Source organism: Alexandromys fortis, unplaced genomic scaffold (assembly GCF_014885135.2).
Source record: "Alexandromys fortis isolate MF-2015 unplaced genomic scaffold, M_Fortis_MF-2015_v1.1 scaffold_16, whole genome shotgun sequence".
Classification (NCBI taxonomy): Eukaryota; Metazoa; Chordata; class Mammalia; order Rodentia; family Cricetidae; genus Alexandromys; species Alexandromys fortis.
In genome coordinates, this window is record NW_026067893.1 from 16,291,053 (window position 1) to 16,317,646 (window position 26,594).

The window sequence follows — 26,594 nt, forward strand, 5'->3', positions numbered from 1 at the left end:
ACATTTATCGAGCTCTTACTACATGCCAGACATTATCTGTAACACTCAACACCCGCCAAGTTATTTAATCCTCAAAAGAGCCCCGAGGTGAGGAGCAATGTTACACTCACTGTGCACAGAACTGAGGCACGAGTCGGGTTAGTGATAGGCCTCGGGTTGCACAGTCTAAAAGCGGCAGAGCTGGACTGCAGCCCAGGAGCTGGCTTCAGTCCTAACCTAAGGCCGTCCCTTTCCCCCTTTTCTCCTGATAGAATTGGATCTAGGGGTTCACATGTGCTAGGTGAGCACTTTATTGCTGAGCTATATCCCCAAACCCCATTATTTTAAGGTTATATATATTTTCTTTTTTTATTATTTATAATACCTGATACAAAGAAAACACAGTGTTATTGAGTACTGAGGGCATGCTGACAGGAAACTCGATTTATACACACCCAGTTCATATGTAATCTCCTTACTCCCCCTCTTTCTCTGCCCCCCTTCTCCCTCCCGGTAATTTTTCTTTCCCTTTTTTATGTCTTCAGTTCTCAAATGAATTGAAAACACAGCGACTATCATTTTGCAACTTTTCTGACTTGTTTGTTAGGGATGAGAACAACGGAGGGTGTGTTGTAACTGCTTCCTAAGTTTTGCAGGGGTTGACTTAGTCTTAGAAGTTTAGCTCATGTTGAAAAGACTGCACATAAGTGCAGTGCAAAATATTTTTCCTAGACATCTTCATAGACAATTCAGAGGCCTATTTTGAATGTAAACATTTGTGTGTGTGTGTGTGTGTGTGTGTGTGTGTGTGTGAGAGAGAGAGAGAGAGAGAGAGAGAGAGAGAGAGAGAGAGAGAGAGAGAGTCTTTATCTACTGACTTACCCTTTATCCTTTCCACATCTTGGTTACTTAAATGGTGCTGCAGTGAACAAGGGGCTCAGCTATCTTTTGGAGGTCCAAACTCCATATTTAAAAAAAAATAATTTAAAAAAAAGAAAAAACAAAATATAAAGGCTAGTCTTGAACTTGTGATGTTCCTGCCTTCTGAAAAACTGGGATTATTATGAGCCTTTGCTGCTAGGCCTGGCTGAAGTATTTCTAACAGCCCTCCTTCATGTCAAGTGTGTCTCCTTTTATAGTGCAGACCCAATTCCTATTTATAAAATGTAGACCCGAGTGGTTCCTTTTTCTTAGTTACAAGACATATCTAAGGAGAAAATCTGAGGGACTGGCTCAGATGAGTTGGCCTTGGAAAAGACCCTCAACAGCTTTCGCTTGCTTATTGCTAAAAGTATTATTTAAGAATAAAATGAGGCAGTCAGTTCTCCAGAAGTATAATTAGCTATTTAATTTTCCTGCTGCAGTGAGAAAACACTTGCAAAAACAACTCAAGGGAAAAGGGGTTTATTCCCCCTCACTGTTGGAGTCCCAGCTCATCAAGGTGGGGAAGTAACAGCAGTGGGACCTTGGGGACCAGTGCACCCTTGGTCAAGAAGCAAAGAAAGATGCCTGCTGCATTTAGCTCACTTTCCGCTCTGCACAGTTCAGGATCCCAGCCTGGGGAATGGTGCCACCCACAGGTGACTCTGCCCACTCCCACCAACCCAATCAAGATAAACCCTCATAGGTAGCCCTAGAGGCCCAACTCCCAGGTAATTCCAGATTTCATCAATTGGCAATTGGGTTTAACAACACCGCTATCACAATTTAAAGACACAGACACTCCTTGGGATTTGAAGTGGAAATGAAATTTGAAAGACAGTATTTTTACCAACCATGAATGGTCTCTAAAATTTCCCTGCCTTCTCCCTAAGCCTGTACACTGAGACTCTTCCCAGTATCATAGTATTTGATCTGCTATGCTACATACCACCATCAGCAGTCTGCCCTCTGGGCATTCCAGACAAATCCCACTTCCTAAGTTTCTGCCCTGTACCCTTCCTAAGAGCTCACAATGTGGCCTTCCCCTACCCTATCTCTGTTGGCCCTTCAGGTTACAGCTTCAGGAGAAGCCATCCCGGCCTGACCCCATTCTGAATCAGAGCCCATCTCCTGCTGCCTTGGGCTCTGAAGCTGTTGGCACCGCTGCAGCTCCCTGCTCCTTGTGGCTAGTGGCTGTGTTGTCCTGCCTTAGTGTAACTCTCTCAGAGGGTGAGCTCCTTCGGGACAAAGGGTCACATCTTTAAACAGATTCTTTCACCTATAAATAGATATTTGAGGAATTGAACTAGGCTGGAGCTCAAATAAAAACACAAAGCTGGTATGACATATGTTACCAAGAGCCTTTAATTCTGATAGTAGGCTGTAGGTTTAAATTAGGATTTCAAGCCTGCCTCAGTGCTCCAGAAAATTACCCTAGGAAACAGCTGTAACCTCCCCAACTGGACTGTTCTGTAGCTTAAATTAGATTATGCTAATTGTTAGAATGTGTGCAATTTAAAGATAAAAAACCTTCCAACACATTTTTTCTTAAACTTATGGCACCTGTTCTCACTTTTCTACGAACATGTGCTAGCAGATGACAAAACAAAATGACTAGCATCATGGAAAATCTGGGAAAACCGGCTTCTTAAAAACTGCTTTCTATAAATGAATGTCTTTTGTGCCGTGGAGCTCAGAATGCAAACAATACAGACACACTTTCCACAGTTGATGTGGCTGGTTCATATGCTGGAAATAAATAAATGAAAAGAGTTTATGGTTTTAAAAATAACTTCTACACTATAGACACCCAAAGTTATGCTCTGACCTCTGCACGCATACCGTAGTATTCATACCCAGGAAGATAGGCATACCCACCCCAAACGAGACACTTTTTTTTTTAAATAAAGGTCCTATATCTTATAAGGTCAATCTGAGGATCATGAAGGAATTTTAAACTTTACTTATAAGTTATTCAAGATACTGAGACACAGCACCTAAGTGAACTATTTAGAAACATTTTACAACCATTCTCTGAGATACCCTTTGGAGTTGTGGATATGATTGTGTATGTAATGTGTATATAGGAAAGGTTACAATTAATTTTGAATAATTAATATGCACTAATAAAATGGTAAAAATTTCACCTCACAGTCATAGAAATCAACAAACAAATGAAGGAAGCAGTCTTTCTTATGAACAGGCAGGGGTAGGAGAAGGGTTGATAATCATAAAAACTCTGTTTTGAACTAATACAATAGGGAGACAACCAGTTGTGTCAATGGTAAACACACATAAGGTAAGACACTTCTCTTACAAAAGTTGGCCTTATTTTGCATCCCCCTTTTTTCCTCGGCCCAGGAAGGAGTGTTGTAGGTGGTCTTATGAGAAGTCAGTCTGTAGACACAGAAAAGTTACTCACCCCCTCATTCCTGCCATGATACCCTATGAATAGTTCTTATTTACAGTTAGGACAATGCTTATTATTATAATTATTACTGATGTAGAATGTCATTCTGTATGCTGTGAATATGTTTTATTACCAATTGGTTAATAAAGAAGCTGATTTGAACAATAGCCAGGCAGAATAGAACCAGGTGGGAAATCCAAGCAAAGAGACAGGAAGAAAGAAGGCAAAGTCAGGGAAACTCCAGCAGCCAATGGGGAAGCAAGATGTGAGGCAACAAGACACAAGCCTCGTGGTTAAAATATAGAATAGTAGAAATGGGTTAAGTTGTAAACTTGAGTTAATAGGACAAACAGTTTGTTATTACTATTAAGCCTCAGAGTGGTTATTCGGGAACTGGCAAGCAGGAGAGAAACCTCCAGTTACAGGTTACTATAGAAACCACTATTTATCATATACAGTCCAGGTGCCAAACACTGGATATACATAATTGTACAATGACCTATTGCTAGAATATATTAAGAAATATTCAATCTCATGAAAAGACAACTCAGTTAAAAATTACAGCTAAAAATTAAAAATGGTTTGAATAGGTGCTTCTCCAAGGAAGATATATAACTGATCAATAAACATGTAAAAAATGCTGAACACGTAATCATAATCATTAAGGAAATTCAAATCAAATGGAATGAAGTATCATTACGTACCTACTAGGATGGCTATAAGAAAAAACAAACCTCAAGGGGTGGAGAGGATCCTCTATTACTGCTTTACTGTTCTGGAAGTTCTTCAAAATACTAAACATAAATTACCACAGGGTTCAGCAATTCCACTCCTACACAAATGAAAATGTATGGCCAACATTATTAATGATGGACCAAAAGAATCAACAACACACATTTCTAAACAAATAAAATGTGGTAAATCTATATGATGGAATATTGTTAGGCCACAAAAAGAATCAAGTAATGCTATAAAGCAGATGAGCCTTGAGAACATGGTAAGTCTGAGAAGCCAGGCACAAATGGCTGCTTGCTATATGACTCCATTCACGTGCAATTCCACAATAGGCGAACCTACAGAGGAAGAAACTAAATTAGTGACAGCCAGAAATGGTGGAAAGAAGAAAATGGAATTGCTTCTGAGTTCAGGATTTCTTTCTGGTATAAGGAAATTCTAGAGTTAGATGGAAGCAATGTCTGCATAATTCTGTGGGTATACTGAAAATGTAAATTATATGCTTAAAGGAATGAATTTTATAACATGTGAATTATATCTCTATGAAAATTTCTTTTGAAAAAAGCTAGCTGAATAAAAAGCTCCAACAAGTCATGGTTAAAAGAACAGGAAGTTAGCAAAGCTAAAAGCCACAATCACATGAAGGTGGGAGGCAGAAGCAGCTTCAGAAGGGGAATGAATCGAAATAAAAGAGCAATGGGGTTTGGACTGGGGAATTGTGCCAGTGAGTGTTGTTGACAGCATTTTATCATTTAGTGCTCTAGGATGTGGTGACTGAAAGTGGACATAAATAAGGTCATAGGAGACTAGAGGCATGAGGAGATACCATTTATGCTCTTCTGGAGAGGGGGAAAGTGATGAACAGGGACATGGGCTTGCTCTAGATGGCAGAGAGAATTTGAAGAGCTGGGCTTAGGAGGGTCATTTCTGTTATCAGAGATCTCATCAGTTCTCAGAGATGACTAAAGAGTGCTTAAAACTCACAGACTGGGGAGAACTTAGAGAGACGGAGCTCTAATAGCCTAGTGTGTCCATTTTTTTTTTCTCAGCAAATGTTGGCTATTTGTTCTTCAGTGGTTCAATGCTGTGTTTGGAAGAGTGGCTTACATTTGCCTACTTCCCCATGAGATTCCATGAACTCAGAATATGACCTCTTCTCCTGACTAGCAGGAACTCTCAAATGTCTTCATACCACTACAAGCCCATTCCTTTCAGCTTGTCCCTAACTTTGTAGGAAAATGGGAGAATGATCTTGTACACTGTAAAGATTTGTCACTCGTATTTGGTGTAGGACAATGGTTTATATTCTGACAATTATATTTTAAATAAATGCTGATTGGCCAATAGCCAGGCAGGAAGTATAGGCAGGACAACCAGACAGGAAGTAGAGGCAGGTCAATGAGAACAAGAGAATTCTAGGAAGAAGAAAGCTTAGTTGGCAGTATGACCCCAGCCACAGGAGAAGCAAGATGTGACTGCCTCGCTGAAAAAGGTACTGGGCCATGTGGCCAACACAGATAAGAATAATGGGCTAATATAAGTTGTAAGCGTTAATAAGAAGCCTGAGCTAATGGGTCAATCAATTTATAACCTAATATAGACCTCTGTGTGATTTCTTTGGGACTTAATGATTGTGGGAACAGGACAGGACAGAAAACCTCTGTCAACATGTATTGATTTAATAAAATGCAGATTGGCCAGTAGCTAGGCAGGAAGTATAGGTGGAACCAGGAGAATTCTGGGATGAGGAAAGACACAGTGTCATTCACCAGCTAGATGCAGAGGAAGCAATCTAAGAATGCCTTACTGAGAAAAAGTACCAAGCCACGAAGCTAAACATAGACAAGAATTATGAGTAAATTTAAGTCATAAGAGCTTCTTAGCAATAAACCTGAACAATAGGTCAAACAATTTATATTTAATGTAAGCCTCTGTGTGTTTATTTGGGATTGAATGGCTGTAGGACTGGGTAGGACAGAAACATCTGTCTACACATATCTGTCAGACACTTTAGGTCAATGACAATTACAATTATATAGAACTTCCCAGTTTCTCAAGAGGCTTTCCAGAAGAGCCTTGGGATGGGCGAGATGATCTTGAGAACTTCATGAATTTCCTAAGGAGTGAGTGAGGAATGATTTTATAGGACCCAGTTTTCTTTCAAACCCACTAAGACACATGCATCTTTATGTATAATCTTTAACAAGTTAGCTCCCCTTTCAACTTTCATTATATAGTCCCCCTCTCACGTGGTGGCCATATTCCTAGGGCAGGCAGTGTTCTTTTAGAACCATGACTGCTAACAAGGCACCATGTGCAGAAAAGCAAAGCCATGCCCAGCTGCAGCTGTGGAGGAGGATACTCAGCTGAAGGATCTGCTCTGCACATCCTTGGCCATCCATGTTCAAAGCAATGGGGCCTGGCATAACAACCCCTTCTGTTTCTAAGAATAGCCAATGTAACCATCTTTAAGTCAGTAAGTGCATGGGCATCCTGTATCTCATTATGATACACCAGAGGCAAGAGTAATCCTTCAGTCAGAAACTCCAATGCTAGTTACTACATTTGAGGCATTTTTTTACATGTCCCTTGAACATACAACTGTGACATCGATAGAAAACCTCTAGGCTGAGTTGAGCGGTAAAGTGGGTTTTACTTTAATCCACGTTCCCCCTCCCCCTCCCATGTGCGCTGTGCCTGTGTATGTGTAAATGCATGCATGCGGAGGCCAGAGGTCACAATATGTGTCTTCTGCTATTCCTGTCCACTTTATTCTTCTGAGACAAGATCTCTCACTGAACCTGGAATTTGCCAATTTAGTAAGACTAGCTGGCCGACCTCAGGAATCTTCTCTCTGCCACAGCTACACACTGCTTTTCATAAGGGTCGTGGAGATTCAAATTCAGGTCCTCATGCTTGAGTAGCAAGAACTTTACCAATTGAGCCATCTTCCCAGCCATGCCAATATTCTCTTCTACTCCTCTCCCTCTGTATCTCTCTCTCTCTTTCTCCCTCTTTCTCTCTCCTCCTTCCTCTTTTTATTTTATTTATTTTTGTGAGACAGGATCTCACCATGTAGCCTTGGCTGGCCTGGCACTCACTCTGTAGACCAGACTGGCCTTGAACTCACAGTAATCTGTCTGCTTCTCCAGTGGATTTCCTTAAAACAAAGTCTATATCTGTCTCTGAATTGTAAAACATTACATTTTACCTTGGGTTCACTAGTATCCTACTTAGAAAATGGTAAGCACACACTCTGGGATCAGGTTTGAACCTGTGTCTGAACACTACAGAAGCCTACCCCTGCCCTGATGGCTTGGTTCACCAGCACTTCTCTTTTCTTGACTTCTAGAAGCTCTGGGATCCTTTATCCATCTATAGGTTTGTTGCTGTGAATTATCCTTCCTTTCTCTCATTTAAAGTCTCTGGATTCAATGCTACCGACATCCTAATGAGACAAAAAGTAGAGAATGTGCATCCATAGCTTGACCCTTACTTGGAACACAGCACCAGAATGGTGGTGTTGAAGCTAGAGAGGTAGACCTTAATGAAGCCGAAGGATCTTAAACCAGCTTCTCTAGGATTAAGTGGGATTTATGGTGATCTCTCTATTAAACGGTACCACGGGTAAGATCCCTTCACTCCCAATGCTTTGAACCCTTTCACCTAATTCAGAGGCTTTCACAATTGGCTCTGCGTGAAAATTACTCCAAACTTTGAACATGTTCTACACACGAGATCCCACACCCAGATATCGTAGCTCCAGTGCTGCTCACATGCAAAGACCACCACATCAGTGCTCAAAATGATCCCCAGGTAATCCCTGCTTTCCCTAAATTGAAAACCACTATTTTTGTTTATAGGAACCATGTTCCAAGTTTGATTTCTAGACGAGCAGCAACAGTGTCTCTGAACTAGCTGGAAACACAAGTTATCAGGTACTGCCCCAGACTCCCTAAATCAGAATCCCCAGGGATCATTACAGTGATCTATAGTTCAATAAGCTTTATAGGTTATTTTAATACAGGCTAACACAGCAGTTTAGGGGAAAGATTTGTGTCACTATAGTTCTCTGACACCTATGAAGCAGGGAGGTAACTACTGAGATGTCTACCAAACTCTAGTCCCTTTCAGCATCTGCTTTCAGATACTGAGTCTTCACAGGAAAGAGAAGAACTTTCTGAAACCAAGGGTGTTGTAGCTATAAGTTACGTAATGCATTCTCTCATGTGACATGGGGTAGCTACAATATTTTTGTTGACACAAAGCAGAAAGCAGTTGGTGATGTTAATGCTGAGCATAGGAAGACATCTTTTGTGACTTTTATACCAGTCACTTCTGAGGCAGGCTTGAAGTATCACCCTCTTAGGCTCTTGACATATCTGAGGTAATTCAATTCTCCACTACTATAAGTCAACTAGGTTTTTTTCCCCCTCCAGAAACCCCAGTTGTGCTCCTAATACTGGGTATTGGTGATTCTTTGTATAAGTTTCTACAATCACCTGGCATCAACATCCAAAGTACAAGGCAGATCCCGTTGACAGTCAACTACATATTCAGACAGTATATTTACAGACTGGTTATCAGCTGGGGCAATTTTGCACACACCCTACTCCCCAACACCCTACTCCTCAGATAGCATTTGGCAATGCCTAGAGACAAGTTGTCTGTTACAACCTGAGGTTATAATTCAGTGAGTAGAAACCAAGGAAGAGGCTAAGTATCCTATTATGCACAAGATAGTTTCCTCAAGGCCAACAAAGCCTTATCCTGCCCAGAATTCAACACTGTTGAGGCTGAAAGGCTTGCTTTACAGACACCTATTGTCGGGTAAAGAAATTTTACATTACATGTTTGTACTGGAAAAAGTACAAACAAAAAGCCCTAGTCTTCAAGGCTGAACTGAAAAAACACTAGCCTACTGGAGCAGGTGGCTCTGGCAGGCCTTGCCCTGCTCCCAGTTCCCTTGGTCTTGCTAAAAACTGTTAGGCTACCTTCCTGTGGTGAGCCACCAACGTCTTTCCCCTTATTTGGTCACTTCCTCCTCCTGACTGACTCCCCAGGCTGACTCCTAGGCTGACTACCAAGATCCTGCTATCAAGGTAAAAGGCCCCTTTGGTTCACCTAATTAATATGCTTTGAATCAAAATATAGCACCACATCCTTTCCCATTCTAACACAGACCTCCCCCCTTTCTCTTCAAAAGGACACCTGCAAGGTCACTGGCTATTGTTTTGCTGCCCGAGTCAGACAGCCACTTTAACTTTTCTTCCCTGCTTAATAAAGGAACTCTCAAGAGAAAACAGATGTTTGGGTGGGGTTTGTGCCTAATCCGGGTTCTGAGATAGAGCCCCTGATTTGCGGGGTAGGGTTATCTGTTCTGCTAAAGGTGCTTTAGGCTTGGCCCTCAGAGAACTTTCCTGGACCCTGTTAGCATACTTCCTCTGCCAGGAGAAAACAGCCAATAATTGATCTGATTCTTCACTGTTTTAAAAATAGCCACAGCACTTTGGTAAGGTGAAAATAGAAGCTGGGAGGAGGACATATTGCTTGGTAACAGAGAGCATGAATAGGGAAGCAGAAGTAATTTTATGGTTTCTGCGGCTCTCATGACCTTCACCTTGTAAAACAAGGAGGCTTCCGTTAAGCTCTTTATGGCATCCCCATAGTGTTTGCCAGATAGCACTCGTTGACTCCTTAGCAACCACGTGACCATTGCGTGACCATTGCCCGGGTACTTGTTCCAGAACCCCCACTTCTGAGACTCAGGATCAGGATTGCAGGGTGAGGTGAGGGTACAGACAATCTAAAAGAACGAACTCTGAAGAGGATTCTTACAAACTTGGAACCTCGAGGACCACTGTTCTTGACACTTGCTAGTCAAAGTGCAGTCCTTGGCTCAGAAGGCCGACAGCACCTGGAGACTTGTTTCTAGCTCCAGAAGCTCAGGCCCCACCCTAGTCCTCAGAGGTAGACTCTGCATTTCGCTGAGATCCCAAGTGGTTCTTACACACAACTATGTATGAGAAAAACTGGCCCAAACTAAACCTAGGCCTAATCCTAACCCTAGACACTAGATTGCCATGGACTGTATGCCTCCTCCACACAATGGAGATTTAAAACAAATGTTGACATCATGGTCATAGTGCGTAAAACTGAGTTTCTGTTTTGAAAGGATTTTTACAAATGTAAAAGCTCTGTAACCATGAGGGATTATCACTGCTCTTTTTATTAGTTTTCTTTCAAGGCTTCAGTTTTTGCTTTCTTAAAATTAAGGTGGTGAATGCCTGTAAATCTAGCACTTAGAAGGCTGAGGCAGGAAGATTTGGAATTCAAGGTCAACCCAGTCTCAAAATAAATAAATAAATAAATAAATAAATAAATAAAGTGTAAAAATTAAAAGTTGGGACCAAAGGTCTTTTCTAAAATTTTATACTAAGTCTAAATAATCTCAGGCTACAAGAACAGTTTGACGTTTACAGGGTGTTTGATGAGAACATATTTACGAATGCTTTATGGATTGACCGGGGAAGGGAGGGACATGAACGTGCAGGTACCATGGTGCACGTACTGGTGCAGAAGTCAAAGGACACCTTGCAGAAGTTGGCTTCAGCCTCCATCATGTGGATCCTTGGGATGGAGCTCAGGTCATTAGGTCTGGAGACAAGCACTTTTACATGCTGAGACGTCTTACTGACCCCAGAAATTTAATTGTGCCAACAATTACAGCTTCTGTGTTAACTAAGAGCTCTGAACCCCTAATGTTTTTATCTTAATGTTGGAGCACCCCACAGGAATGGGATAAGGAAGAGCTACTAGGCCACAGGCTCCGTGTTTCTTATCATTTCTATACAGTCATTCATCTTCTAACAAATCTCAAAGAGAAGACAAAAAAATTTCCCCACTAATCCTACACCAGTCACACTGACTTAAAGAAATAAAACTCCTTTTTTTTTCTGGTTAAAAATAACAAGGAATTGCAGTTACATTTTGAAGTCACCGTCTTGTTCTAGAGAAATAAGAATAATCAACACCTTTATCACGCACACATACACAAATCTCTTGAGCTACTAAAAGGCAATTATGAAAAAGCCAACTGTGTCATCCGGAGTACCATGGTAACCAACATCACCAGGGCATGAAAAAACAGTTGTTAGGCACTAGAATCAAAGCCAGTTGGCAATTTGGCTTGCTAAGCAACACTACAAAAATAGCAGAGTAAGGGCTCATTATCCGGAGGTCTGATGCTGCACAGCTTGGAATCTGGCTCCAGAAGGAAGTGTCCCAGGTCTCTCCATCAATCTGAACCTGAGGTGCACAGTCCAAGTCTAATCTATCACTTATTTAACCAGCATTCATCAAAACGGTTGCATCTGAGGCAGATGGTTTGATAACCCACATGTTTAGTTGGGTTTTCAGCTGAACAGGAAAACTGTGGGTCAATGATGGACAGAACAAGAGTGGTCCTGGCAGGAGCTTGGTGAGGCAGGATTTGACTGAGAAAGACTCAAGGAGAATGAACAGCTGACCACAGAGGACAGAGAAAACTATAAGGAGTAGACAGAGAGCTGGTTATAACGCAGCATTAAATAACTGTATTCTCATGGCCCTGCGTCATCAAGAAAAAGATGGAGTTATATTTAGGATCCTTAGTTAAGGCAAGAGTGGGTACAAGTGATTTTGGAACTACCACAGTCGAAAGGAAGAAACATGCTGTTTTAGCATTCGTGAGGAATAAAAACTATTCGTGGCAAATGCTTCATTCTTCCTAATTTTCGATTTTGGTAGAGATTCAGGCTCGTGAGAGTTGCTTTAGCAGCATTAAGATGTATTGTCGGCTCTGTTCTGCCTGTCTTTTCCTAGCTCAGATTCCTGCCTCAGCTGGAATGTCTTTTTCTTTCACAATCGCTGATCACAGTTCTTTCAAGGCCAAGCTAAAATTGTACTTCCTTCTGAGAAATTTTCTCAGATCACCCAAGGACTCATTGCTCCTTTCTCTTCTCAGATGCCCTTGTCTGTAACCCAGGCTACCTCTTAACCAAGACCCCTTGTACCAAGACCCTTTCTTCCTTTGTGTTCCCACATTTACATCTGCGTCTGCCTGCCATTGCCCCAGTGCTGTCGGGAACAGTACTGAACTGGGCTGCCTGGTGTCGACAGCCACAGGCAGGCAGAGGGAAGGCTGGTTTCCTGAACAAGTGGAACACAACCCAGAGGGAACCTTGGATGCTGCTACTCCCTTCTCCCTTCAGAGCCTGCACATTTGCTTCCATCTTCTGGGGACCTCTTGCTTGGAGAAACTACTGCCCATCCTCTAGGGTTCAGGTCAGATATTTGGGGAGTAACCAGCTGAGGTTGCCCGCCACATACTTTTTGTCCCAATTACAACCCATTTTGTAATAATTTGTCAGCTAGAGTTCTTCTCTCTGTTTAACTGCAAGCTCCAAGAGCTCACAATGATGCTTACCTGGTTACTATATCCCCATACAGAACAAAGTTCCACCAATACACGGAAGGTAGGCAGGAAAGAATGGGAAGGAATCTCAGTCTGATAAGGAACTTGAAGCAGAAAATGAGAGGACTGAAGATTCCTAGTGTCTAAGGGGATGCCTAGAGGCAGATCAGTTTGGGAGAAACCAAGAGAACTCGCAGACCCTCTTCTAAGAAACCCAGAGGTTGGAAAGAAGTTAGAAGCATGGCCGCATACATCTTGTGGGGGGTTAAACATGGAACTGAGCTGAGCTACAATAATACACAGTATCTTTCGAATAAGAGAGAACCCAGGAGATATGATAAAAAGAAGAAATCGAATTTAGCTGCAGCCTGTGGGATTTAGATTAGATAAAAAGGCAGCCTGACAACAAAAGCTGGCGTGGCCAGGAAAGGAAGGCGAACTCTAAAAAAAGAAAGAGTGGGAATTAGAATTCCACTCAGGTTCTTTAATGTTTCTTTGGGCTCTGATTATGTTGTTATCTATTTTTTTTTTTTTTGCCAGACTGGTTTGGGGGGTAGCATGGGCAGGGAGAATATTGCAGGAAACCGTGATGTTGCCACACTGGAAAATATTAAGATAGAAAAGTAAACCTACAATTTTGTCATCTTACATAGTTATTTTCATTTTTCTTGGTTCCCTTTACTTTCTCCCTGTGCACGACAGACTCTACTTTGTCTACAGTTTGTTCTGGTGGGTCACAGCTCATTCTACATCCCACTAATTATTTAGCAATGCTAACATATTTAACAACATCCTACATTTAATTTTACCAGTGCACTTCAATATTGTAACTCAATGATACTAATTGAAGCATTAATGTTTTTGACAGACTTCTATGGAATTAACCAATGGAACGATAATTCTTCCTACTGACATACTCCATCAGAATTTGGGGTATGAGGTAAAATACTGACTTTTCAATTATTCATCAGTGAAAAAATTAGAATCTGCAAGCGGGGAAGGGACATTTCCTTGGTGGTTGGAAACACTTTGGGGGAAAGATCCTCTGAAAGAAGAACCAGGAATCGCGGACTGTCACCACCGTATTCCCAGAACATAATAAAGTGCCTGTCTTCAGAGTTCAAACACTGTTTGAATGAATCAATGGACGAGCAAAGACTGTGCATAAGATAGCGATAGGTCATTTTATAGCTATGCTAGTCTTCAGGCAGAGGAACCAGCGTAGGTGGGTTGAGTGGCAAAGAGCATGCTATTATTTGACCATATATCATTTAACAGAGTTAACCATCAATATTATAAAGCCCACGGACTTGGAGTTCAGAATACAGTTTCATTACTTTTCTGTGTCTACACAGGGTTAGTTTTCACTTAAACTAGTCTACTATGAAGTAAACTTTATGTTAAGTAAAATAAACTTCAAAGTGTCCATATTATAAACCAGGCTTCCCAAATTATAGTCCTCAATCTTGAGAAAACTGTAGCGAAAATAATATACAAGCCAATGAATGACTCTAGGAATTATACAGGAACGTTGGATCAGGGTAGGCTCCTGCTTTTTCTGTTTATTTTCTTTTTAAAAATTGAAGTGATTATGTGCAGTATATATTTAATATAATAGTAAAAATTATTTCATGCAAGGCTAAAGAAATTGTTCAGCATTTAAGGGCCTGTGCTCTTGTGGAGGACCTGCCTGTATTTCCAGTTCCAGGGTATCTGATGCCCCCTTTTGACCTCATGTGCACTCACGCGGTGCACACACAGACAAGCAGGGAAACACACATACGCAGAAAATAAAAGTAAAACTTTAAAAAGTTATCTCCTGATAATGGGATTCTTTTTACATGTTTTAACACTTCTATTTTTTTTTAGTGTTCTAATTTTTTTTAATTAATTTATTTATTTATTAAAGATTTCTGTCTCTTCCCCACCGCCGCCTCCCCTTTCCCTCCCCCTCCCCCAACCAAGTCCCCCTCCCTCGTCAGCCCAAAAAGCAATCAGGGTTCTCTGCCCTGTGGGAAGTCCAAGGACCACCCACCTCCATCCAGGTCTAGTAAGGTGAGCATCCACGAAACTGCCTAGGCTCCCACGAAACCAATAGGTCCAGTAGAATCAAAAACCAGTTGCCATTGTTCTTGAGGTCTCAGCAGAGATCTCTCAACAGAAGAAGTTCAAATGGCCAAAAGACACTTAAGGTCATGCTCAACTTCCTTAGCGATCAGGGAAATGCAAATCAAGACAACTTTAAGATACCATCTTACACCTGTCAGAATGGCAAAAATCAAAAACACCAATGATAGCCTTTGCTGGAGAGGTTGTGGAGAAAGGGGTACACTCATCCATTGCTGGTGGGAATGCAAACTTGTGCAACCACTCTGGAAAGCAGTGTGGAGGTTTCTCAGGAAATTTGGGATCAACCTACCCATGGACCCAGCAATACCACTCTTGGGAATATACCCAAGAGAGGCCTTATCACACAACAAAAGTATATGCTCTACTATGTTTATAGCAGCATTGTTTGTAATAGCCAGAACCTGGAAACAACCTACATGCCCTTCAATTGAAGAATGGATGAAGAAAGTATGGAATATATACATATTAGAGTACTACTCAGCAGTAAAAAACAAGGACTTCTTGAAGTTTGCAGGCAAATGGATGGAAATAGAAAACACCATCCTGAGTGAGGTAAGCCAGACCCAAAAAGAGGAACATGGGATGTTCTCACTCATATTTGGTTTCTAGCCATAAATAAAGGACATTGAACCTATAATTCGGGTTCTTAGAGAAGCTAAATAAGAAGGAGAACCCAAAGAAAATCCTGAATATTTCTCCTGAATATTAAACTTCATCAGGCGATGAAAGGAGACAGAGACAGAGAACCACATTGGAGCACCGGACTGAAATCTCAAGGTCCAAATCAGGAGCAGAAGGAGAGAGAGCACAAGCAAGGAACTTAGGACCGGGAGGGGTGCACCCATACACTGAGACAATGGGGATTGGGAACTCACCAAGGCCAGCTGGCCTGGGTCTGAAAAAGCCTGGGTCAAAACTGGTCTCGCTGAACATAACACTTCTATTTTTTATGTCTAATTTTTTTTCCTATATAAAGTGTAGAAGTCTATAAACTTCAGTATAATTTTTATGAAAGCAAAATATGCTATTTAATCAATTGCTCTGTCTTCCATATTCCAATTGCATCTTTACATGTCTGTTATAGTATTTTATCGCCATGGTTTTCATATAGGTTTGTCTTACACACATATTTATATATTGAGCTATGACTCATGGCTTGGAATGTCATGGGAAGTCATGGTAAAAGATGAGTTAGTCTGCTAAGCTTGCAAAGAGAATGCAATATTATTCTTGGCATTAGGCTTCTGGGTGTAGATTTTGTAGATTTTGGTCTATGTAGTCTAGAGTGGCCTAGAACTTGAGATCCTTCTGCCTCTTCTTCTGAGTGAATACAGATGTACATCACTGTGTCTTGTCTAAGAATACACTGAATACTAAAAAGAATTGTAACAGTTGTTTCTAAAGAGACAGAAAAACAATATAGGCTGTATTTTTCCTTTACTATTTAAAGTTTAATATGTCCTGCTCTATAGGCCAGAGCTATTGGGTTAAAGACAATTAAAGATTCATTTACTAGAGCTCTGCAGAACTCATCTATTACATTATATATTATAGCTTAGCTCCTCAGTCATCTAGTCAGCCTTTCAAAAATCCTTTATAATGTACTAAGCCAGACGTGGTGGTAAATGCCTGTAATCCCAGCATGCAGAAGGCTGACACAGGAAGACTCTGAGTCCATATGGCTCCTTTAACAAGTGAGTTGGGGAGGTAGCTCAGTTGGTAAAATGCTTGCCTTGTAAACATGATAACCTAAGTTACCCCAAGGACCTACTTAAATAGCTAGACCCATATAAGACAACTAGGTATGGTGACCCACACTGTAATCTCAGTGCTGGGAGGCTGAAGTGGAGGCAGAGGCAGAGGCAGAGGCAGAGGCAGAGGCAGAGGCAGAGGCAGAGGCAGAGGCAGAGGCAGAGGCAGAGGCAGAGGCAGAGGCAGAGGCAGAGGCAGAGGCAGAGGCAGAGGCAGAGGCAGAGGCAGAGGCAGAGGCAGAGGCAGAGGCAAAGGAATCCCCCGGGCTCAGGAGTTAGCTAGCCCACTTTAACGGGCAAGCTCCAGGCAAATGAGAGATACTGTCCTCAAAATAAGGTAGACAGTGTTCTTAAGGAATGATACCCCGATTTGTTCTCTTGCACACACACACATACACACATGCACTTATACAGGCATATAGAACAACAAAATTGGATACAACTAAGGTTTATAAGAGATGCTCCAGAAAGGGCGGCTCCTAACCTGAGGACATGCGTATCTAGCCCATCATATTCTCATGCAGTATGAGAAAGAAACAGATAAGACATAGCACTGTGCTGTTATGGAATTCGAGGCCAAGGGCACCTAAAGCTGTGGCAGAGAGTGGGGAGCGCTGGGACCGTAAAGGTGGTCAGACAGCAGGTCACCAGGGTACTGACAGCTCCATCTCTGCTTAGACTTTATCCTCTGGATGATGGAAACTGCTGAAGGGCTTGAAACAGAGGATGAAAACCTAGAGAGGATTTTAGTGACACTAGAGAGGACAGGCTGTAAGGAAACAATGAGTTGAAGAAGCGTAACTTCTTAGGAGACATTTTCACAAAGGAGTAATAGCTAACCACAGCTAACACTTAGCATTTGTGATAGATGCCGAATAAGCATCACAATGCAATGGTCTTAATAGTACCAAGCCAGGACCAGCACCACACTTCCGCTAGGAGTCTCAGCCTTACTTGTTTAATGTCTATCTCTTCTTCCAATAGAGTTGAAGCCTCATGCAGACAAGCAGTTTCATTGGCGTGTTCTTTACAATGTCTATACCCCCAGCACATAGTAATTACTTGTTGAATAAAATCAATGACTAATCTACACGAAGACATAGTGGGATAAATTATGTAGGTCCAAGAGTCTGGATGCAATACTAATAAGCAGTGTTTTCCTAAGGAGAGACCAGAGTTCTTTTGCTCTCTCTTCAAATCCACTAAGGACAGACCATGTGGAGACACAGAAAGAGGCAGACAGATGCAAGCCAGGAAGAGAGCACACGTCAGGAACTGTGCTAGCCAGAACCTTGAACTGGGACATGTACCATCTAGTAGAGTGGGAAGAGGGATTTCTGTTGCTGAGATCACTTCAGGCTGCAGTATTTGGGTATGGCAGCTCCCAAGGAACACACCAAGATGAAGTTTAATATGACAAGGATGGGTTATATGAGTGATTTCTAAATTAGCACACTGGAGGGACCATGCAGTCTGTACTGGAGGAAAAGGAAGAGACATTTGCAGTGGTCAGTAGACAGCCCCAATTATTTTGTATTCATTTACCTTCACTCAAACACAGGAATATGAAATTTGCCTATGACTACTTACTCAGTCAATGTTTACTTATGATTACACGGTAGTCCCTGTGCTTGTTCTGAGAAAAGGGATAAGATTCATTCTCTGTTATCAAGGAACTCAGTCATGTGGGAAGAAACACCATTTCCTTTTTGTGAAGCAGGCATGCCAACTGGAAAGACCATTTTCCCTTTCTTCACCCCTAAAGACTTACAACTGATAAGTACAGGGGTAGCATTCTATATAGACTAAGAGCTTTGGGTCATATGATCCGTATTTGAATTTGGGTTACATAGGCTCAGTGGTAATCTAAGAATAACTATCTGGGTCTTAGGGTCAGTCTTTGTAACTGTAGAATCAGATAAGGTAGACAGAACCCTAAAGTGGAATATTCATGGTAGCGGTTATTACAATTATTAAAGCTACATTCTCAACCCAAAGAGACTAAAGCTACAGGTAGCAAGTCAGGAAAAAAGGCCAGTTTCACCACCATGCTTGACAGCAGAAATTCCAGGTTTCCCGGGGACAGGATTAGAGTAGCCAGAGTCAGGGTGGCAGACAAACAGGTATTGGGCATCTACAGCCCTAGTTCAATCACAGTTCAGTGATCGCCTACGGGCAGTTGAGTAAGTCATGATATCGATCTTAGCTTTAGTTGTTTCATCTACAAAATGGAGTTAAAGACCTACCCAGGAGGGCTGTTCTGAATATAAAAAGGGCTTGGCGTGGTGCCTGGCAGAATTGTCACTCAATTAATGGCAACTGTTGCTTTTATTAATATAATCATTTTCATTTTCCTCTTTCACCTCCTAAGGGATTTGCTTAGATGGTTAAGTTACTTGAGATACGAGGAAGTGAGGGAAATGGAAGAGCTATTAAAGACTAGCTTTTTAAAAAAGTTATTTTTAAATTTTAAGAAAAGCAGTTTAACTTGGCTTGCTTCTCCTAACATGTGGTGCAAGCGTAAGTCATAAGTTGGCCACTGTTCTGTGGCTTAGAGCCTGATATAACCTCCTTGTTAACGATTCCTCATCTCCTACCCAAAGCAGGTCTATCAAGCTGTTACTAAGGGTTCTCTGAGGATGTTTAATTCCTTTCCAACTTTAATGTAAACTCAAGTCACACAAGGACTTATTAAAAATGCAGATTTTCATCCAGGAAATTTATAGTAGGGCATGAAATTCTGCATTGCCAATGAGTTCCCATGTGAGCCCCATGCTTTGGGTTCAAGGATGGCATTCCACGGAAGTAGCAGGGCTCGGAGAAGATAGAGAAATGCCTTTGTTGGCCTAGTGCTTGCTGTCATGGCCTACTTCCGTTTAACGATCTGTCTAATAATAGACTGTTAATAGAATATGAGCAAGCTTGTTTCAGACTGGACTTGGAAATTCTGCATATGGACTCATTCTAAATCAATATCAGCTGTTCTGAACAACTCTTCCTGGAACACAAAGTTTGCTCCTAAAGACAGCTGTTATTACCTTAGATACCTCATCGACTGTTAGCTTCCTGAAGGTAGTCTTGCCTCCACTGTTACCCAAAACTGTGTATCAATGCATACTGAGTGGATGAAAGAAATCACAGTCTCAGTAAAAATGTTTTTTGAACTAAAAATTTCAGTACATCCAGTGGGATACCACCCCTTGAAACTTCATTTAGAGCTGTCCTGGAGATCCCCCCCCCCCCCCAAAACACTACAGGCTATTGTAGTGTATTAGAATTTGATGGTATGACCCTATTGTTGAAAACACCATATACTTTGCTCACAAGTTACAGAGGAATCAAGCAGGTACTGACTAGGAGGCTTCTCTGCATGTTTTTTTCAGAGTATTGGAAGGCGCTATGCAGATCGCTGTGGGGAAAGTCATCAACTGTCTTACCCAGCTACGAGCCCCGTGAACCAAAATAATGACTCATTGTGTCAAGATAGACCCATGGACGCAATAGTGGCATGGATGTTATGGGGGTAACACATTGCTTTATGATTGGATTTAAGGCCCGTTTCACAGGAGGAAAGATGCCTGGTACTATAAATCTGTCCAAGAACCCATGGTTGGAGAGCTTGCAGGCCCCGGTGGGGGAGAGAAGACCTACCATGAATTCAATTCTTCTGCTAAATAGACTTAGTATCAAACTGCCCTCTAAATTTGTATCTCTACTCATAGATTAGCGTAGTTCTCAGACCTTATCAGAGAAGTCTCTTTGTACTATAGATGGTGGTTAATACAGAAACTTACAACTGGTCAAAGCACAGAGAGTAAGTATTAGTGGAGTGCTCAGCCATAAATGGGATATCTGTATCACCTGCCCTAAAGTGCAAGGACCATCACAGAAGAGGGGACAGACACACTGTAAAACCTAGGAGTTGGGGAGGACCAGAGCGAAACTGTCTTCTGGACACGACAGGACCTCTGAGCTCCCAGCAGCTGTGGTTGCCTGCGTAAGATCTGCATAAGATCAAGCCAGTCAACACTTAAGCTTAGATGGGGAGGGGCTTATAAAAGTCCCCACCTTTACCTGAGGAGCTATAGGCAGTTGAAGCTTTGGGGGGCAGGAAGTAGCAGTGTTCTTTCAGGGTGTAGCCCCTGGTAGGTTGACCATACTCTTGTGGATATGGGGAAAAAGAGAACAAGATGCTGAGAGAGTGGGTAGGTGGGGTGGATCCAGAGGGAGTCACGAGGAAGAATGATGGTGAATATGATCATAATGCATTATATAAAATAATCAGAAAAAATAATAAAAATACTTCTGGCACTACATGACAATGAGACACTTGTCAATTGTCTCCAGACAAACGAACTGGAGTTGCTCCCAGAAGAAACTTAAGCCTTGGTAAGCCTCAAGGAAAAACCACAAGTGGGAGACAATGAATCAGAATATGGCAACCAGTGAGCTGAGCGGAGTGGAAGAGGCCTGGGGCTCAGCCAATGGTGAGGGAGACAGGGAAACATGAGACTGTGTTTTGAATATTTTCAATGGTGACCCCTCAAAGTAGACTTGATTAAAAACAAAAACTAGGGGTAGTTCTGGGCCAGATCTGGTAAACAAGGGGCAGGGCAAACACAAGGCCAAGAGGGCTAACTCTAAAGTATCCAGGTTGATTTTTTGAGTGAATTTGTACTCAGGCCCAGAAGGCAATCTCCAAAGACAAACCCACACATGCAGTCAACGGTCATATAGCTTGCTATAGCACCCCAGTTTGAGGTTAGGAGGTATGGGGAAGATACTGATGGTGTTGAAAGAAACCCATTAATTTGGGTGAAAATTTTCTCGGGTCTTCCCTCCGAATAAATACTTTCTTAAGTCCCTACCTACCTCGCTACTATGAAGAGGTAGAGCTCCTGGAAGTGCCAAGACCTAACTAACTCTCAGTCCCTAACCTGGTTATTCTGTGTGTCAGGCTGCTAGTGAGTTAAAGAGGGAGAAGAACCTCTAAGGAGCCTGGTGTTTCTTCTCCCTCACTCAAAGGGCAGAACTGGGAGGCTCTCGAAAGAGACCAGCGCTTCTGCTCCCGGTATGGCAGACACTGTCAGAGCTGGAGCTGTCCAGCAATGGAGTTCATTCTCTTTGGAAACTGGGAACTTCCAGTTTTAGGAGTCTGAGGCAAAGGCTGTGGGATTCTATAGAGGGAGCCCTGTAGTGGGTGGGGAGGTTGCAATAAACTCCCACGGCTCACCTGGGCTCAACCTCACAGTACCTGGTGCTTAGTAGACCGCAGAAAGAATTATAGTTGGGAGAAAATGGATGAGGAATATGGTTTAGCTGGTGAGCCAAGAAGAGTGGAAGAGGCCTGGGGCTCAGCCAGCTGCAAGGAAGGTCGAGAAGCATGTGATATCTAGGGAGCCAATAGCAGACCTTGATGGAGTTTCTGGCTCCATAGATCAGAGGCTTTGCTTTGGGTACCTGAAGCCTCTCATGGTTATGAAAGACAGTATCTTTGAAGGGGGATAGGAGCCAGGGAAGGATAAATACCACTGCTCACCCTTCTTAAACTCCTCCAGCACCGTGTCCAGCCGGGTATCATTGAAGACGCAGTGCAGGGGCCGGTTGTAGAAGCGGGTGACTGTGAGCAGCGGGGTACAGTCGTCCGGGTCCACAAAGGCCAAGTCTTTAACGAACAGAATGTCCACAATATTGTGCCTCTGGTCGCCTTCATACACAGGGATGCGAGTGTAGCCACTGCGGAGGATCTCGGATACTGTGGCGAAGTCAAGGACAGCGTCGGAGCGCAGCATGAAGCAGTCCCCAAGGGGGGTCAGCACCTCCTCTACCACCTTAGTGCGCAGCTCCAGGGCGCCCTGGATAATGTTGAGCTCTTCCTTCACCAGGTCGCTGTAAGGGTCCGCGGCCCGCAGAGTCTCCAGCAGTTTCTCCCTCGTGTAGAAGGTGCTGATCTCCTGGCGTAGCGCCCAGTCCAGGAGGCGGCCCAGCGGGTAGCACACCGGAAAGGCAGCAGCCATGAGGAGCCGGGTCAGGCACACACTGTGCGAGGCGATGGCCAACCCGTGCCGTGAACACACTGAGTAGGGACAGATCTCGGCTCCCAGGAACACCGCGCCGGTGCACACGAGCGCTGGAAGCCACGGGAAGTGAACCCCCGCCTCGCCATAGTCCTCCCCGGTGCCCCCGACGCTCGGCGGCAGCGAGGCATACAGCCAGCCGGCCAGCGCGGCATTGGCACCGGCTTGGCCCAGGAGCAGGGTGCAGAGCAGATGGGTCCCCCTGCCGCGCACGGCCTGCACGCGGCGCGCCTGCTCCTGCTCGGCGGCCGAGCCACTGTTCCGCAGCACCCGTAACTCCACCGGGTCCAGCGAGAGCAGGCTCAGGCGCAGGCCGCTGAACAGAGCGGACAGGGCCAGCAGCAGGAGCGCCCCGAGCGCTCGCAGCCACGCGGGCGGCAGCAGGTCCCCACCCGGGCCGTAGAGCCGCGGGCGGACGCGCAGCAGGAAGCCGCCGGCGGCGCCGTGGTGGTGCCAAGCGCGCCCGTCCCAGGCGCACAGCGAAAAGAGCTTCCCGCCGCCGCCCGCGCCACCGCGCTCCGCCTCGCCCTTACGCAGCTCCCGCACCCGCACCTGGACCAGGGCCGAGCCCGCCACGCCCCCGGGGCGCAAGGGCCCCAGGACCTCCACATCCGACGCCCAGTCGCTCTGCTCGCGGCAGCGCTGCGGTCCCGGGGGACGCGTGGGGACCGCGCTGGGCGCCACGCCGCTCGCACCGGGGGGTTCCTCGATGAACACGAGCCGCGGGGCCCAATCGCCTGTGCCGTTCTCCCCCGGGGCCAGGGAGGGTGCAGGCACAGGCGCGGAGGGGACCGCCGGCCCAGGCTGGAAGTAGACCCGCAGGAGGAAGCTGGTGCCTTCGGCCGCGCGCAGGGTGCCCCCCTCCAGGGATACACGGCCTCCAGCTGTGTCTTCGGGCCGCAGACCCAGCAGCCAGGCAGCAGCGGATGGGGGCCGAGGTGACAGGGAGAAGAAGAGCAGGAGCACGGCGCCCCGGCTGCAGCAGTCCCGGAGCCTGACACCCAGCGCTGCTGCCGCCGCGGCCGCCGCCGCCATCCTGCACCCGGCGCGATTGCACGTGATACTGCAGCAAGCCGAGTGCGAGCTGGAGGGAGGAGGAGGAGCTGGAGCCGGAATCCGGCCCCAGGCAGGTCACCACGTGTGCTCCCCTTGAGCGCGTGGGCTGGAGGCGGGGGTGGGGAGTGTGCGTTGGGGGGGGGGGAGAGAAAGGGGTGATCGGAATCCGCCTGGGAGGGGTCCCCTGCGGGAGGCTGGAGATGGGCACACACTGACACAGTGCCTAGCCTGGACACACTAAGTGTATCTGTGCTGTAGCCCTGGAAGGCAGGTTTGGAGCACGGCCTCCTACTTCAGTAGTTCCCCCCCATCAACCTCCCTGCGTTCTGCTCACTACCCTTATGCGAACTTCTACCCGGCAGTAAATCTGAACGGCAGGCCTTCTGCTGTGCATTCGACCCAGGAAATTTCCCACCCAGCGTTTCTCCTCTGCCACTTGTCTTCTTCCTTCTAATTAAAAGATATTCTGGTCCTGAATCTGTGAAAAATTTTGGTCTTTCATATTGTAAAAATTTCCAAATTAAATTTAAGTCCAACTTTTTGTTAAGATACCAATGTTCATCAGTGAATTGAAAAGCATGATGGTACGATTATGAAACAGAGTACTATACATCCAGGAAAAAGGTTGTGCAGGATCCAATGTATATGTAAGGTTCAGAACGAGGATGTAATATACCAGTATTTTGTTAAAAAGATATTCATGAATTAATTTTTATGTACATGTTCGTGTATGCCAGTATCAGGTTTCAACGGGGAATGATGCCCAAGAAATGTAATGACAGGATGTTTCTTAATGTAGAGGTTAACAAGAAGTTACAAAAAATAATACACAGAAGTATCTCTACTTTTCACTCAGTTCCTTCCACGGTTTACATGAAAAGCAGGAAGCTGACATTGGTGTTAAACTCATATCATTTTGTTGTATCTAAATTTATGTAACCACCACCACCATAGTAAAGACATACATCTTACTCTTTCCCCAACAAGATCTGGGAGATTTTTTTCCACTGAATCGCTCATGGTATTTGTATCCACCATCTGCTAGTATTGCTTTATTTTTATGCCTCACTTCTTAAATGTATGCATCAAAATTCACTTTCGTGTTATATTGCTATATAAGTTTCATTGCATTTTGAGACTGGGTCTCATGTAGCACAGACTGAACACATTGAACTGCTGAAAATAACCTTGAACTCTGGATTCCAGGATTAGACGCGTGCGCTGCTATACCATGCAATATATGCTCCGATGGATGCATATTTATGTGCCAACCACCGGAAACATTAGTTCCACCTTTGAACTGGCAATGTAGCTAGCTTGCCTAGTAAGTTGTAGACCCTGGGCCCCACCTCCACCTGCACTGGGAGTGGGTGGTTCCACCGTCTTCCTTTTCCTCTGTAGTTTCCTTTTCCAGAATATCATATGAATAGCAAGTATGCACCGTTTGGGAGCAGCCACTGCTTATGCTGCATACTTAAATTCCATCCAAGTTTCACGTATCAATAGCCCATCCACCTGTAGATGAGTAGAATCCATTATGTGGGTAAGTCACAGTTTGTCCAGCTGGTTAAAGAACACTTGATCTCTTTTTGGCAATTCCAATAAAGAGCCGTAGGCATTTTCTTTTTAGCATTTTTCATTCCTTAAGTGACTATACCATAGCTCTGTGCAACATTTAATTAAATAATCATGTCTTCTGAAGTCACATTTTGTGTGTACACGTGTACATGCATGAGTTTGCATAAACTATTCATCTTGTTTTGGTTTTTGGTTTGTTTTTGAGGCATGTCTCCACTTCCCCAGCACTGGGATTCTAAGCAAATATCACCAGGCTTTTTTTTTTTTTTAAATCTGTGTTCTGGAGATTTTATTCAACCCCTCATGTTGTGTGACAAGCAACTTTCTAACAGAATTATCTTTCCACCTCCTGAAGTTACATTTTTAAGGTTTCATTTTTACATTTTTTGTTTTGATGCCGAGGATTAAACTCGGTGGCTCTTGAGTGCCAAGCAGCCAGTCTGCTACAGCTCTGGTTTTATTTCCAGTTGACAAATCATAATTATTTAGAGGGTATACTTGGCACAGTATGGATGTGGAATGATTCCATTAAGGTCACAGACATCTGCCACATCCAATATCTTAGTAGAAATGAAAATATTTAGAACCTCCTCTTAGCGATTTTGAGGTGGTCAGAATGTTAACTGTAACGAGCTAGCTGGACAGGGGGGCACCAGGCTAGCTCCTCCCATCTAGCTGTCGCTTTGTAACCACTGAACAAAGTCTTCCTTTCTAGGCCAGCCTCCTTGCTAGCTACTGACCTTTTCTTTAGATGACATGTGTGTTTTTAGATTCTGTTAGGACCCTATTTGTGTATTTGTCTGTGTATATGCACGTGGGGTAGATGGAGGCCAGACGAGAGTGTCAGATGTTCTGGAGCTGGTGTTACAGACAGTCGTGAGCTGCTCCTTGTGGGTGCTGGGAGCTGCAATCTGGTCCTCTGCAAGAGTAATGAGTGCTCTTAACTGCCGAGCCACCTCTCCAGCTCCTCACTTCCCTCTTCTAATTGGGCTCTGCTACCCCTTAATCATGGGACTGTTTAAAACAATTCAACTGGAGAATCATTTTCAACTCTGATGAGGACTACAGAGATAATGTGCTTGGTACAGCCTAAGCCCCCCAACACATAATAACAAATTTTATTATTAGGAATATTAATACTTTTTTGTAGTTTACAAAGTAGTAAAAAAAAAAAGTCAAGATGCATGGGTTGCCCATTTACAGCAAAACCCGTACACCTGTCTAAGGTTCAGGGAAGATCATGGAAGAGGGGAAGGAAAGAGCGTAACAGCCAAAGGACCAGGAGCCTGCTGCAAGTTAGTGTATTCTATATACGACAGGGAAGTTGTTCCCATGACAAACAAAACCTGGAAAATGACAGCATCAACTGACATGTGAATGTTTATGGGGGAAATCTCCCAAGGCTCTACCCTTAGGTGAAGAGTAACAATGAATCAGGGTGTTCTCCAGGATTGAGCCGGTAGGTCAGCCAGTCCCTGTCTGTTAGCTCTAAACACACAGAC

The 26,594-nt window shown here is 43.9% G+C and overlaps 1 protein-coding gene across 2 annotated transcripts in view; it reads right to left on the reverse strand.

Moving 5' to 3' along the window:
* Cnnm1 (cyclin and CBS domain divalent metal cation transport mediator 1) overlaps nt 1-23,526 on the reverse strand; it is a 58,800-nt gene extending 35,274 nt beyond the window's left edge. For both annotated transcript variants that reach the window (XR_007592982.1, XM_050149055.1), the window contains exon 1: nt 21,921-23,526. Coding sequence is in view for 1 of the 2 variants with exons in the window: in XM_050149055.1 (XP_050005012.1) it covers nt 21,921-23,493 (1,573 nt within the window). In the remaining variant the exon portion in view is untranslated. The remainder of the gene's footprint in view (nt 1-21,920) is intronic.
* Between the last annotated feature and the right edge of the window lie 3,068 nt (nt 23,527-26,594).